General features: G+C 54.9%; 1 protein-coding gene across 4 annotated transcripts in view; it reads left to right on the plus strand.

Annotated features, from left to right (window-relative positions):
* VIPR1 (vasoactive intestinal peptide receptor 1) overlaps positions 1 to 10,638 on the plus strand; it is a 31,872-nt gene extending 21,234 nt beyond the window's left edge. For 2 of the 4 annotated variants that reach the window (XM_019984962.2, XM_019984959.2), the window contains 9 exons: positions 840 to 946; positions 1,361 to 1,493; positions 3,916 to 4,069; positions 4,608 to 4,668; positions 4,874 to 4,940; positions 5,315 to 5,406; positions 8,147 to 8,276; positions 8,506 to 8,547; positions 9,226 to 10,638. In XM_019984962.2, the coding sequence (XP_019840521.2) occupies positions 840 to 946; positions 1,361 to 1,493; positions 3,916 to 4,069; positions 4,608 to 4,668; positions 4,874 to 4,940; positions 5,315 to 5,406; positions 8,147 to 8,276; positions 8,506 to 8,547; positions 9,226 to 9,417 (978 nt within the window). In that variant the 3' untranslated portion in view covers positions 9,418 to 10,638. The remainder of the gene's footprint in view (positions 1 to 839; positions 947 to 1,360; positions 1,494 to 3,915; positions 4,070 to 4,607; positions 4,669 to 4,873; positions 4,941 to 5,314; positions 5,407 to 8,146; positions 8,277 to 8,505; positions 8,548 to 9,225) is intronic. The other 2 variants (XM_019984960.2, XM_019984961.2) reach the window with 2 other exon arrangements.
* The last annotated feature ends 4,374 nt before the right edge of the window (positions 10,639 to 15,012 follow it).

The following is a 15,012-nucleotide window of genomic DNA, read 5'->3' on the forward strand; positions in this document are numbered from 1 at the left end:
TTCCAGCAGGGAGTGGGAGGCAGGGAGGAAGGAAGGGCTGCCCAGTGACCTTGGCTTTGTGTGTGCATCCATGGGGAAGGGGCAGCAGGAAGCCCTCGGCATCCAACTTTGTCCCACCTCCCCAGAAAGGCCAGAATGCCCTCCTCCTGCTAACCCCAGCCCCGACAAATCACAAATTTGTGACACTACCCACCCCTAGTGTCTTCTTTGGGCTTCCCTGGAGGCTCAGTGGTAAAGAATCTGCCTGTCAATGCAGGAGACTTGGGTTTGATCCCTGGGTCGGGAGGATACCCTGGAGGAGGAAATGGCACCCCACTCCAGTACTCTGGCCTGGGAAATCCCATGGACAGAGGAGCCTGGAGGGCTACAGTCCATGGGGTCACAAAGAGTCAGACAAGACTTAGCGACTAAACAACAGCAGTGTCTTCTTTACCATTGTCTTCAGTGAGGAGGGAGGGCTTCGTGTGAGGGTCTGAAGGGTGAGCAGTCTTATGCCCAAAGATACCAAGCCCAGAGTTGGCCCAGAAGGTCTGCTGGACACATGACTGAAAAGTGAATGGATGGGCCAGTGGAACGTGTGGCATTTTTGCTCCTTCCTCCACTGACATTTCTCCTGCGAAGGAGCAGAGAAGAGTTGAGATCAACCCCCAGCCCCACCCTGGGAAGCAGCCCTGACTCATCTGTGGAAACCAGGGAGTCAGGGGGTCTGGGGGCTGGGAGCCCCAGGCCTCAGCCTCCTGGTCTGCCAGGGCAGGGGAGGGAGGCAGGATGCATAGGGCACCCCGCCCCTAGGTGAGCGCCCCTCACCCCACCCAAGATCCTCACCCCCCTCCCTCTAGCAGCAGCAGACAATGTTCTACAGTTCTGTGAAGACCGGCTACACCATCGGCTACAGCCTGTCCCTCGCCACTCTCCTGGTCGCCACGGCCATCCTGAGCCTGTTCAGGTGAGGACCAGCCCGAGCCATAGGCCTCAGAGCAGACCGACCAGGTCACTCCGCACCCAGGCATGCTGTTCCTCGCTCCACGGTCAGCCCCTATTCAGTCCTGCCCCTGCTCCCCTTCCAGGCCAGCCTCCCCTCGAGACAGCAGGCCACTCAAAGTGATCCCCTGTGTCAGCCTCATCCCTCACAGGGTGCCAGTCACTGGGGGATAGGTCACCAGAGGCCTGTGCCCTGGAAGGAGGTACAGCAAGCCAGGCTGCACATGTGGATAGGATGCCGGGGGACAGGGTCCCCCTTGAGGGCAGGGTCCACTTTCAGAGGCTTCGAGTCCTCCCCTCTCTCAGAGCGCTGGATGTGTTGGATGGGGTGGGGGTCTGAGGCCTTCTTCGGCCTCCCAGATCTGGCCGCCTCCCACAGGAAGCTCCACTGCACACGGAACTACATCCATATGCACCTCTTCATATCCTTCATCCTGAGGGCCGCCGCCGTCTTCATCAAAGACTTGGCCCTCTTCAACAGTGGGGAGACGGACCATTGCTCCAAGGGCTCGGTGAGGACCCATCCAGGCCTGCCGCCCTCTGCCCTCTCTCCTGAATCTCCTCTTCTCTCTCTCCTCCCTCCTGTCTTCTCCTTCCCCTCTCTCTCCCTGTCTCTTTTTCTCTCTCTCCAAAGATGGCCAAACTCCTGTCTGACCCTGCCTGCCAGTTCCTTGAATCCCACTTCCCTCCCACAGCAGGCAGGGGTGCTTGGCTATCTGGGGGTTCACACACCTCCTCCTGCCAATGAGAAACACCTCTTGTAGGTGGGAAAGGGGACACTTGGTGCCACAGCCCATAACCCCCTTCCCGCCTCCACTGCTAACTTCCCATGGGACCTTAGGGAAACTCCCTGCCTCAGTTTCCCCATCATGCAAAGACATTTGAGCTTCCTTCCAACCCTCCTCCCTGCCATTTGCATCCCCAGGGCTCTGCTCACTGTGCCCCCCCTTTTCCTACCCCATGGCCACCTGGAGCCAGTCCCACCCCACACTGCCCTGCTTTTCTTCGTTTCTTCCCCTGCCGTCAGTCACTCTGGACCTGCCTAGGGAAGGGAGATTGAGAACATTTAAAGAAGTCATTGCCCATCACTAAGGATCCATCTCCAGGTGATTCTGAGCCCCTTCCTGAGTGCCTCACAGCCCTGAGCAGAGACAGAGAGCTTGAGACCAGTCCTGGCTCCTGTCTACCCCTTGTGGTCAAAGACTCATTGCCTCACGAGTGACCTCAGAGGTAGTGTGTTACTTCAGGGATCAGCAGTACCTTCTCCCCAAAGAGTGAGATTGAAAGTGAATCTCTGCAGAGAGTGATGGTAGAATCTCAGTGTCTCAAGGGAGAGGGAACACCAAGAGGAGCCCTCTGGCCATTCCCAGAGTGCCTCAGATGACCCCGCCTGGGAGCTGGGCTCAGACCCGTGGGACATGAGCCCCAGAGCCTAGGGAGCAGCCTGCAGCCTCCAGCGCACTTGTTGAGGATAATGGTGGCTTCCCTATTCATTAGCAGCTCTGTGAAGCTTTTCTAAGGCAAGAAGCAGCACAGATAATTGTCCTGTTAAAGATCTGAGTTATTCTTGCTGTCAAGCAAATGCGGGAGGAGGGGGGGAATGGACTGCCTATAGCAGGAGGGACCTAAGTAAGACCCGAGGAAGGAATTTCCAGCCAGGAGAAGAGTGGAGTCTGCTCTCTGAGGATGCTTCAAAGCCAAGGGCACAGGAGGGAATGGTGGGAACCTGAGGTCTGGGTACAGGGAGGAGTGAAAAACAGAAGACTTCCTGGAGGACAGTGTCTCTAAACTCTGGCTTACATGTATCTGGGCTTACTTTGAAATGGAAGACTGTTTTTGGGAGAAGACAGAGGGTCCAGAAGACCTTCTGATCATGCCAGCTGGGCCTCCCAGAGCCCCTGATTGCCCTCCCCAGGGGTCTCCCTGACTTCTCCCTTGTCCTCACCCACTTGTCTAGGGAACCCGTTCTTCACCTATCTTCTCCAGCCCCCAAGAGGAATGAGCACCCCTCCCGTCTCCTCTTTTTCCTAATTTCTTCATCCCCCTTATCCTCCTCTTCTCTGTCCCTATCTTTCCCCAAAAATTCCATCTCACTGCCCCCCATTTGCTTTATAGCTCACAGCCCCTCCTGCTACAGGCAATCTGTCTCCCCTCCCCTCCCCTGTCCTTGAGGCTCCTGACACAGTCCACAGCTCCTCTCCCTACACACTCAAGGGACTCTTGCTAATAAGAGCAAGAATCCTTCCTTATACCTCTTCCAGCTACTTTCCATAGTAATAGGAATAAGGTGATTGAGTAGCAGAGGTGGTAAGTGGATGGATTGGTAGCTGGATGGCTGAGTAAATAATGTGCAGATGACTTGAGTAGGTGGAAGGATAAAAGGATGAAGTAAGAAAAATTGGATAGATGATGGGTAGAGGGGGTGGGGTATATCAGTGGGTGGATGGACAAGTGGATAAATGAATGGATGAAGAGATGTCCAGCTGTCTGAGTCCGTAGTGGATGTCTGATACGTAGATAATAGATGAATGGAGAGATTGCTAGGTGAGTGTGTCGATGGCTTGGCAGATGGAAGATGGTGGTTGCCGATAGATGATGTATGGATGCATGGATGGTAGATAGAAAGATGGGTGACTTGAAAGTGGGTGCTGGGGGTAGGTGGGTAAGTGTATGGATAAGTGGATAGGTGGGTAGATGGATGACTGGGTGGGTAGGTGAGTTAATAGATATATAGACAGGAAGATAAATAGATAATACATTCATGGGCGGGTAATTAAAATTGTGAGCTTATTCCAAAGCATCTGATGGTCTAAAATTAGAGCTAACAAGGAAGTTGGCTGTACTGCAGTTCTGTTGATCACCACAGACAGAAATGTGGGCAGGCAGGGACCCCTGCTTGCTCCAGTGAGCCCCCTCCCTGCTCCTCCCCTGCAGGTGGGCTGCAAGGCAGCCGTGGTCTTATTCCAGTACTGTGTCATGGCCAACTTCTTCTGGCTGCTGGTGGAGGGCCTCTACCTGCACACCCTGCTCGCCGTCTCCTTCTTCTCCGAGCGGAAGTACTTCTGGGGGTACATATTCATCGGCTGGGGTATGGTACCAGGGAGGGCTGCCAGGATGGGAACAAGGGGGCAAAGCTCGGGGAGCTCTTTAGGGGGGCGGGTACCAACCCAGCCTGCACCCTTAGGTCTTGCTGGGCTGCAAGTCCTACCTGCAGGGCACTCGGCCAAGGATCGAGAAAAGTCCTCCAATTGTCTGACCCCTGAGCAGGCGCCCTCTGGCTCCAGCTGCACCTTGGGCTGACCTGTGGGACAGACAGGCTCTCTGAACATCCTTTCACTTCCCCTTCACCCCTCGAAACACACAGGGATGCTGCTAATCTATAAAGCACCTCTGTCAAAAGGAGAGAAAGACTCCCACTTTCTGTAGACAGGCACAGTCCCTCAGTCTCAAAGCTTCGCCCCCTCAGTAGCGTATCTCTGCAGAGTGAACTGTCTGCATATGCCACCACAAGTGACCGCATTGGAAACCCTCCCTTTTCTCTCCCTGTCCCTCCCTGGTTCTTCCTCCTCATCTCTCCCTCTTTCTCCCATGCCCTCTCCTCTTTCTCTCTCCTTCGGTCCTGACAGGGGTGCCCAGCACATTCACCCTGGTTTGGACCATCATCAGGATCCACTTTGAGAATTATGGGTGAGCGGTCAGCTGGCCCCCTCCTCCTGGCTCCCGGCACTCAGGGCAGATCCCCTGGGTGGGATCAGGAGGGGCTGGGGAGTAACAGCCTCGGGGCCAGTGGTTTTTAAAGGGCTCCGGGGCAGAGCTGGGGACGGTGGGAGGGGGACTGACTCTCCTGGGTCAAGGACAAGCTCTCCTTCTCTCCCACCGTCCCCCGCCCCAGATGCTGGGACACAATCAACTCCTCACTGTGGTGGATCATAAAGGCCCCCATCCTTGCCTCCATCTTGGTAAGCCCTGCTCCCACCACTTAGGGATGGGGAGACTGGGCCCGGAGTGGGTAGGCAATTGACCAAGGCCCCACTGGACATTCACGTCTAGGTCAGAACTGAAACCTAGACTTCCTGATCGATGCCTGAGGCAGGACTGTCCCCAGCTCTTTCCCCAGAAGTTCTTCCTTTAGAGTAGAGAAAGCAAATGGGGAGGCCCAGCCCTTGGGGATGTGAAAGGGGGTTCCTGGATGACTCTCCCGAACAGGGAAGAGCTAGGGAAAAGGTACAATAGACAGGTAACTTGGCCTTGGTGGAAAAGGCCATCAGTCCAGGGGACTAGACACCCTGCCTCCCCTCCCTGACCACCTAACCTTGGCCCCACCATCCACCAGGTGAATTTCATCCTGTTCATTCGCATCATTGGAATCCTGGTTCAGAAACTGCGACCCCCAGATGTCGGGAAGAGTGACAGCAGCCCGTACTCGTGAGTACAGGTCCAGGGCCCCAGCCCTCCCAATATCCCCAGCTCCAGTCCTCAGATCATTACCCATTCCCTAGAAGCTCCCCTCCAGAGTCACCAAACAGCCAGCATGCTCTGCCCAGCTCCACCCCATGGCCTGGCTCAGTCCACACATGTCCCCACCCCAACCCTCCCCTGGCCCGTGAGTCCCAGGCCTACTTCTCTTCACGACTTACGTAGAAGGGGATCTGCCCTGCTGTGTATCTGCTGCTAAACTAGGGAGCTTGAGAAGATAGTGGATAACCTGTGTCCTTTTCACACCATGTGCCCAGTGCCTGACTCGTGCCTGGCACAAAAATGAGGTGTGGTAGACAGATGCCTAGGAGAAGCCCCAGGTCTACCAAGGAGACAGCCACATTCAGGACTCAGTACCCCCTGAGAGTAGTAATGGCACCCGCAGGTTACATGCCAGGCGTGTGCAATGGGGTTTCCAGGCTTCATCTCATTCCATCCATATAGTCTCCTCCAAGTGTGAGTCGCTCAGTCATGTCTGACTCTCTGTGACCCCATGGACTGTAGCCTCCCAGGCTGCTCTGTCCATGGGATTCTCCAGGCAAGAATACTGGAGTGGGTTGCCATTTCCTTCTCCTAGTCGCCTCCAAATCATACCCATTTCACAGATGAGGAAACTGACCCATACTCCCTCCTCCTCAAAGGTTTGGGAGCACATCACCATGGCAGGGCAAGGGCACACTGCCCGTGGGGACAGAGGTCATAGCCTTGCTTGAAAGGTGTAAGGGGCATTCCTGTGCTTGTGGGGATGAGAGAACCGGCAGGTTTCATGAGAACAATTAGGCTGGAAGACAGAACTAGAGAAACCCAAAGCGGGTGGCTGTGGGAGGGTGAGTCGGTTTGTACACCCACAGATGGGAACAGGAGATTGATTATATGCACCACACAGACAAGGCAAACCTGGGGCATCCCACCAGGGCCTTTCAGTGCTGGGATTCTAGAATGTTCTCCTGGGCCCAGCTTCTCTCTGGGGAATCTGTGCTGTTGTTCTAATCTGGCTAGAAAGAATGTCACGAGCTGCTGGATTTAGGATTCTATTCTGGAATCCTGCGATTCTCTCTGATGAGACTAAGACGACTTGAGTTCCTGGTGTGACAGCTCTCCCTCCTGCTGGGTGTGGAGGCGGGGCTTCCCTTCCAGTCTGAGAAAGGAAGGCCCTTCAGGGGCTGCAGTGGGCCGGAGGGCTAGCACAGCAGGCCTGTGCCCCCTCTTCCTCTACTTTGCCTGCAGGGCCTTGTTTCCCCCAAACGTACAACTGCTCAAAAGGGCTTGCATCTGAGGCAGAGCGAGCCGGTCATCGCCAGGTCCACGTGGGTGAGGTGGAAACTGAACAGCTGTCGGCAGGCAGAAGAGGTGGGGGGAGTGGAAGATGGAGCTCCCTGTGGAGGGACTGTCAGCTCCCACTCTCCACCTCCCCACAAGCCTTCAGTTTAAAGAAAGCCTCCATCTGCCAGTCGCGGGTGCGTGGGATAGGTTTGCAGCCAGATAGCGGTGGGCAGGGCTGGGGATATTGGTGTGGTGGGGAACCAGGTCCAGGAAGGAGTGGGTGGGGCCAGGCCAGCTCTTCTGCCCACAGTTTGCTGTGGGTCCTTAGACTCAGGGCTAGGCTCCCCTGGACTGACTGCCAGGGCAGGAGAGATAAAGGCAGAGACACATCCACCCCTCAGACCTCTCCCAGCCAGAGGACTGTGGGTTCACGCTGCCTGGACCAGCTATCAGGTCAGGGGGCTGGGAGGACTGAACCAGGATGAGCCCTGTTCCACAGGAAAGCGGCGAGGTGTTTCAAGTGAGTGTGGACCCTGCTGAGCACGCAAGGGTGGTAAAGGAAGAGCTGGTCTTTTGGAGAATGCTGGGGTTGCGTGTATTGGTCAGGGGAAGGCGGGGGGAAAGGGGTGTGATCCCAGAGAAGGTAGCAACTCCTGAGGAAGTGGACACAGCAGAGAAGCCAAAGACAGGCCTTTGCTAGTTGACCCTGAGTCACCCTTGGTGACCAAGCACAAACTTGAGCACCCACCATCCTCCCAAGTGACCTTGGACAGAGCCTTCCTTCCCAAAGGCCCTCAAATTCCAATAAAGCATTGGTCTCTCATGAAAACATTGCACTTTGTAGCACCCAAAGCACTTCCGAGTTTACAGTGGTTGGATGGCATCACCAACTCAGTGGAGATGAGTTTGAGCAAACTCTGGGAGATAGTGAAGGACAAGGAAGCCTGGTGTGCTGCAGTCCATGGGATCCCAAAGAGCTGGACACGATGTAGAGACTGAAAAACCACTTCTCTTACTTGACCGTGTTGAGCATACACTCACCCCATTGTACAGATTGTAGAAATTGAGACCAGGGAAAAACAAACCACGATGTCCCGTTGCTTAATATCCCCATTAGTGGCCATGGAGCCTGAAATAACCACTATTACGCATCATCCTAGGGTTTTTCAGCAGTGGCCTTCCTTTATGTGCTCTCCTCCAGGAAGTGAAATAGAGGGGTTACATTCTGTCTCTCATGAGCCTGTCCAGGGGAGGACGCCCGGGGGGCATGAGGATATAGGCACTGCAGATACAGAACAGAAATATGTGGGCAAAGGGCTGGCGAGAACCCACAGCCCATCCTCACACATCCTGCTCCTTGTCCCTGTCTTCTGTGGCCACATGTGTGGACACGCATGCCCACTGCCTGCCCCTCCCCTGTCCCCAGGAGATTGGCCAAGTCCACCCTTCTGCTGATCCCCCTGTTTGGCGTGCACTACATCATGTTCGCCTTCTTCCCCGACAACTTTAAGGCTGAAGTGAAACTGGTCTTTGAGCTCGTCGTGGGTTCTTTCCAGGTAGGAACTGTGGACGTAAGGCTGCATTCTTCTCTGGGCTTTAAGGGAGGGGATTCTCCTGGAGCCTTGGCCTCTTGCCCCTAGGTGCCAATCTTTTCATTGTAATAAGTATCTATTAAGCACCTACTCTACGTTTAGCCCTTTGATTAACCGAGGGAACACGGGTAGGGCAGGGCTTGGGGCTCTCTGGGTCTATCTACCTCACTTCTCCTGCTCCCTTCATCCCCAGGGTTTCGTGGTGGCCATCCTCTATTGCTTCCTGAATGGCGAGGTAAGCCCCTCCCAGACCTTGGGGGCCAGGGAACAGAGTCTCGTCGCCCCAGGGTCCAAAAGCCCTGATGTGGAGAGCAGAGAAGGGTCAAACCTTGCTATGCCAAAGGTGGTCCTCAGACTAGTTCGTCAGTGATGGCACCTAGGACCTTGCTTAAAATGCTGATTTCTGAGACGACCCCGGACTTGCTGACTTTGAATCTGCTTTTAAGAAAATCTCCGGGGATTCGTGTGATTCGTGAGAGAAGAATGTGAGAAGTGCTGTGTTGGGTGGCTATGTGCAGTGTGAGCGGGGATGGTTGGAGGCAGCAAGAGAAGGTTGAGTCACTGTGGAGCCTGGTTACAAAGCAAAAAATCTACTTGGATGAGTTCAAGTGATTTAGAAGGCAAGGATCAGGAGACTACAGTACAGCCACCCCAGGCAGCATCCCACTCCCTCCCTAGACTGCATTCTCTGATCCTCTCTGGCTCCCACCTCCCTCAACTCCAATCGCTTGATTTGACCTGGCTCCACCAAGGAGGTCCCATCTCTGCAGCGCCCAAAGTAGCCTCTGGCCCCTCACATTAGACTCCTCAAGAGGATATGACTGACCGGGTCCGCATCCTAGATGGAGTACAGCCCAGTCAGCATGCCAGGAGGCTTCCTTGGGGCGGGCCTGACCACTCTCCCTTCTCCCAGGTGCAGGCAGAGCTGCGGCGGAAGTGGCGGCGCTGGCACCTGCAGGGCGTCTTGGGTTGGGACCCCAAATACCAGCACCCGTCCGCAGGCAGCAACGGGGCCACATGCAGCACGCAGGTCTCCATGCTGACCCGCGTCAGCCCGGGTGCGGGCCGCTCCTCCAGCTTCCAGGCCGAAGTCTCCCTGGTCTGACCGCCAGGTGCCCAGGCGGGTGGGCGACCCCTCTCGCCGGCACCGCCCGCCACCCCGCGCGGCACCGGGGACAGAGACCTCTCGGGCGAGGTCAGCCCCAGCCCTGAGCTCAGGAGGCTTCCCAGGGCCCCCAGATCACTGTCCGGAAGCCCCTGGAGAATGCTGCCTTTGCGCCTGCCTGGAGGACGAGGGTACATAGGTGGAGGAACACTGGAAGCTCCTACCTGGAAGACGTGGGGTGAAGCTCAGTCTTCAGACTCCGCCCCCCAAAGACTCCCTCCTCCAATCGAGGGCAAGAAACCTGCATATTCTCCTGATTCCACCCCCGGTAGCTCTCGAGAGCCATCGGAGAAAGGCCACCGCCTATCCCCAGACAGTGCATTTGGGAATGTGCTGTTATCTCAGGCGACAAGGGTACTGCCCCGAAAGGTCACCTGCCACCACCACCTGGACAGTGCCTGAAGTTCCACCGCTGACATCAGGTTCTTTTGGGTTAAGCATCACCATTCAGGCATCTCTCCAGACATGCGGTCCCCTCCCTCAGTGCCTCCTCATAGCTGCCAGCTCTTCGCAGTGAATGAGTTTTTCTGCCTCCAGCAGGTGCGGTTGTAAACAAGGAGTTTTTAGTTTGGGGAGGGCAGCTATCTCCATAGTCCCTGCTAAGGTGGAGTTGCCCCGGGATGGCTGGACCAATTCCAGTAGATTACCTCCAGCCCTACCGATCCTCATGGGCTATGGGAGCTGCCCACCTGTGTGCCAACTATTAGCACCAGGCTCAGAGATGATGGACGCTCACAGGCCCCTTCATCCTCACAGCAACCCAGCAAGGTGGGCACTAAATCACAGCGAGCCTCACACAGAGCAGGGACCTCACCTTGTCACACAGACAGGATTTGAACTCAGATCTTGCTGATGGGAAAGTGAAAGCACAGACTTTTATGCTGCCTTTTATATATTGTAACCAGCGGGATCCTCTTGCTTATTTGTATCACCATTGGTATCATTATTAGCACCATCCCCAAACCCCATTCCCATTCTCCCCGGAGTGTGGCTGAGGAGTCCTCTGGCCCGTGTATCCTCTGGACAAGAGCCTGGGGGTTGTCACAGCCTGTATCTTCCCTGCACCCCTGTGGCCACACGGCCTGCTACCCACGCCCCAGCCAGAAGATCCCCTCAGGACTGCAAACAGCCTTGTGCAACAATAAACACTGGGTTGGATTAGCCTGGTTTTCCTGGTGGTTGGTGTTCCCATGTGGGATAAAATGGGGACCAGCTTCCAACTCGTGGCCATCCCCCCACCCCCCATTCCAAGGAGGGCTGGTCAAAATCGTCACCGAAGTCAGACGCCACCACCCCTCTGGCTTCCATGTGAGGAACACACGGTTCTAAGGGCTCTCAACTCACATATTGCTCAGTGGTGCCCTCCTCTCTCCTCTGAGGGTGGTGAAGTTCTATCCCGTCCTTGTTGTGTCCCCCTGCCCCCTAAATCCAACCAAGAAGAGACAGTTCTATTCTTGGAACTATACAAGACAGCTGACAGAGCTGTCCGCAGTCCCAGAAGTGGTTACGTCTGGGCACCGACACCCAAAGAGCATGCAGGTCATGAGATGACCATGTTGCCGTTCTCCAGGTGGCAGAGGACAGAATAAGTGTCACCAGAAACAGACAATGCCTCTAATAGGTTTAAACACAGAGGCTGCAGGGTGAAGAAGATGATGCTGGTCAGCAACGGATGGATTCAAAGCCATTGCTCCCGTTGACCTCCTTGGGTTCCCCTTCCTGCAAACTTTCTGCCTGGTCCTGGCCCAGCCACCACTCTGCCTAAAATCCCTCCATTAGTGAGTCATATCTGGGAAGAGAAGCAGAGTTATCATCCAGGAGGATGGAAAAAGAGAGAGAGACCCAAGACAGGGACAAAGAAAAAAAAAGGACAGAGGTGGGGCCCTGCCACCCCACAACTCCCCCCTCCTGGCAGGGGTTGAGGGGCATTCAGGAATGGAGAGAAGTTGAGACACGGTTCCTGGCCAGCAGAGGTCATGAGCAGACATCCTAGGCTGTATATGAACTGGGAGTAGAATAGGGGTGACCACGAGCAGAATTTCTCCTGCACCCCTCACCAGTACCTCTCCTGCCTTTCTGGGCACGATCAGACCAGACCAGCTCATCTCTATCGCCACCTGGTGGGTGCCTCGAGGACTTCACCAAGGTTAGCCTTAGGGACCCAAATACCTGAGTGGAGGCCCCTCCCCAGAAGGCCAGGTGACAAAGAGGTCAGGCCTCTCTCCCTCAAATCCATTTCAGAATGAGATTCAAGAGAGAGAGGAGGTGGTGAGGACACAGGATTGATGATCCCAGAGACAGCATGGGATGAAAGAGACCCAGGATGGGCCCTCCAACCAAGCCCTTGTGACAGTGCTTCCAGCCTCGGACCCAGCTGTGACCCCAGGTAGAACCAGACCTCTGGTAGCCTGCAGGCAAGGCCCTGGCCCTTGACCACATCTGACCCCAGACCCTAAGGGCAAAGCCCAGATAACTCAGGTGGGCTCACTCTGGGAAGACAAGTAGCGCCCCCACCATCCTGGCACAGACTGCCATCATGTAGATGACTCCTACCACTCCGGAGGACAGGATGCCCAAGGAGGTGACTAGTCTGCCAGTAGAATGGATAAGGAGCATCTTCCAGGTGAGGGATACTTCCTGAGAACTAGGGAGGAGTCGCCAGATTCCAAGGGAACAGAAGAAGTGCCAGAATCACCTGAATCCAAGTAAGCAAGTATGAGGGGGCTCTTTGCAGCAGGAATTCAGTAGGGGCTTCTTAAATGAAGCCAAAGGGAGAGGGTGGGTTTTGGGCAGGCCACTCTGGCTGCTGAGAAGAACCCCAAGGGCGGGACAAGGAAAAGCTGCCAGTCCATCATCCAGATGGGGAGGACCTGGTTTGGAACATGCTGAAGTAAGGTCTGTGGGGTACCTGGGAGAAGACCCAAGACTGCTGGAACCTGATCTAAGGGGCCAGAGCCCAGGCAGGAGGTAGGGAGACCAGAGCAGCCCCTGGGGGTGGGCTCAGGGAGTCTATATCCCCAGGCACCTCCATCTGGTTGGCAGGCAGGGGTGGTTGGAGTGAAGAGCTGGTATCAGTGCCTCAGTTCCCATCACTTGCCCAGGGCCTGTTTTAACGGGCAATGACCCCACGCCCGCACCCCCCGCTCCTTGCTGTTCCCTCCATGTGGGAACAGGAACTGCTCTTATCTCTCCCGGGGGAGGGGGCCGGAGCCACAGCTGGCAGTCATTAAACACCCTGATCAGGCCAGGGATGGCTGAGATATTAATAGCCAGGAGTCGATGGCCTGGGAGACGCAGCCTCCCAGAAAAAGGGACAGAACCCTCTGCAGGCCATGGGAGGATGAGGAAGATGGGTCAGGAGGCCATCCAGGCAATGCCCCAGCCCCCAGGCAGGACAGATGAAATCCAGAGAGGAGGGAAGGGACTTGGGATCGCCAGTAAGTCATCAGTGCAGCCCAGCCTTTAACTCAGTTCTCACAGCCCCAGAACCCTGCTTCATTATATGAATTGTCATAGGTCAGATTCACTTTGATTGCCCTGTACAGAAACCTAAAGGCAGACCTAATTGGTGAGCCTGACTCTTTATTGTCTTTATTTCAAAATCTTGATTTTTTTTGCTCATTTTGTGCTTTGACATTAGTTTTGATTTTTTTTAATATTGCATTAAAATACTTATCCTGATTACCACTGAGTTTTTTGCAACCCCCTTAAGTTTTGCATCCAAAAACAGTGCCTCACTTGCCTCACCATAGTCCCAGCCCAGCTCCCAGAGGTCCCAGTGTCTCTGAGCTCAGCATATTGGCATGGAAAAAACTTTGAAGAGTTCTGAGCCAGCCTCTATGTGGCCCAGAGGGAAGGGGTCCTGCCAGGGTGATGCCCACTAGAAGTAGGGAGCTCCAAGATTAATTCAGAGGCTCAATAAATGTCAACTTAGACCTAGATGTTTCCTGTCCACTCTACCATCCTCAATGTGTTGACCTTTGTCCTCAGACTTATTGTCTCTTGATTGCAAGATGGTTGCTGTTGCTCCAAGCATCACATTCTCACAGGACCCCATTCACTGGCAGGGAGGAGAGTGCTTCCTGTGTGTCTCTTTTTTGTCAGGAAAATAAGCTATCCCAGAACCTACTTTCTATATACTCTCTTCAGGCCCCTTGGCTAGGACTAGGTCACACACGCAAGCCCTGGCTGTAAGAGAGACCAGGCTTTCAGAGGCAAGTCGATCTAATAAGGAGGAAGGATCGATCTGATAGAGGCAGATAGCTGTTGAGTAGGCAACCAACAGAGTCTGACTCTCAGTCTCCTTTGGGACGCCTCTTTGGGTAAGTGTATGGCCTTCTGGATTCCCTCCATCTAAGCCTGTGGGTGTGGTAGATGGCAGAAGGGAGGAAGCCAAACCAGTGATGGGTCAGTGGTCAGACCTAGAAAACACTCTAAGTCTCTGTGCAAAAAGAGATTTTAAACATTTATCATTTGTGTATTTACTTAATTGTACCCGGTCTTGGTTGCAGCATTTGGGTTCTTGTTCCCTGGGACTGAACCCAGATTCCCCTGCATTAGGAGCACAGTCTTAGCCACCCGACCACAAGGGAAGTCCCAGAAAGAGATTGAAAGTAGGAAAGTAAACAAACGTATAAAAGTTTGGAAGAATGAAAACTAGGGCACTCCTAGCTTTGTGGTCACACCACCCCAGCTACTACCTTGAAGGAAATTATTGTCAGTGTCCGAGTTGCACACCCATTAAACTGGTGACAAGGAAGTGGAGCAGAGTATGCTGCTGTGGCAAAAACTCACATCTGCCAGATCCCACCCAGCAGCCACCACACCACAGGAAGAGAGGCCCCCACTCCCCTTCTGCCTTCCACTTGCTCCCAAAGAGCCTCCCTCTAAGTTGCATCTGAATTCTCAGCAGTCGGGGGGTCTGGGCCTTCTAGCCCCTGCAACCCAGGGAAATATGGAGGGGGCCAGGGAGGGGACACCAACGGCCAGTGGGCCATTTCTAGCACAGAGGCTCAGGTGACTTTGCGGCCTGAGTCCCCAGAAATCAGAGCCCATGACCAGGAACCAGGAACAGGGAACAGAGAAATATGACACGGGGAAACTGAGAGCGCCAATACTCCAGGGGGCTATTGAGCTGGTCACCGCTCTGCCAGTGGGAACTCGTGTCCACGGGGACCCTCCAAGGAGTGCCTCACACTGCTGGGCAGGGCAGGACTGAGTGTAAGTGGATGCCTGCAGCTGTCCCACAATGACTCTGGAGGCCCTGGGGCAGAAAGCAAGAGCTGTGTGGGACAGCTGAGGTGGGGTCAGTTTTTCCTGCAGGAACGGCAGAGGCGGGTGAAGAAGACACGAGGCAGAGCCCAATACAGGCGGCCTTGTGGCAGGAGAGAAAGAAGCCTGGCACAAACTAGGCTAGAGTCTTCTAAGGTCTCGGTGGACATTCACGGTGGCCAGGCGCTCGTGGACTCCCAGCCTGTGCTCCCGGCTCTAGGCCCCATCTCAGTTCACTCTGGCTCCTCAGACCGCTCCAACCCC

This window comes from Bos indicus, chromosome 22, assembly GCF_029378745.1.
Source record: "Bos indicus isolate NIAB-ARS_2022 breed Sahiwal x Tharparkar chromosome 22, NIAB-ARS_B.indTharparkar_mat_pri_1.0, whole genome shotgun sequence".
In the NCBI taxonomy this organism is placed as follows: domain Eukaryota; kingdom Metazoa; phylum Chordata; class Mammalia; order Artiodactyla; family Bovidae; genus Bos; species Bos indicus.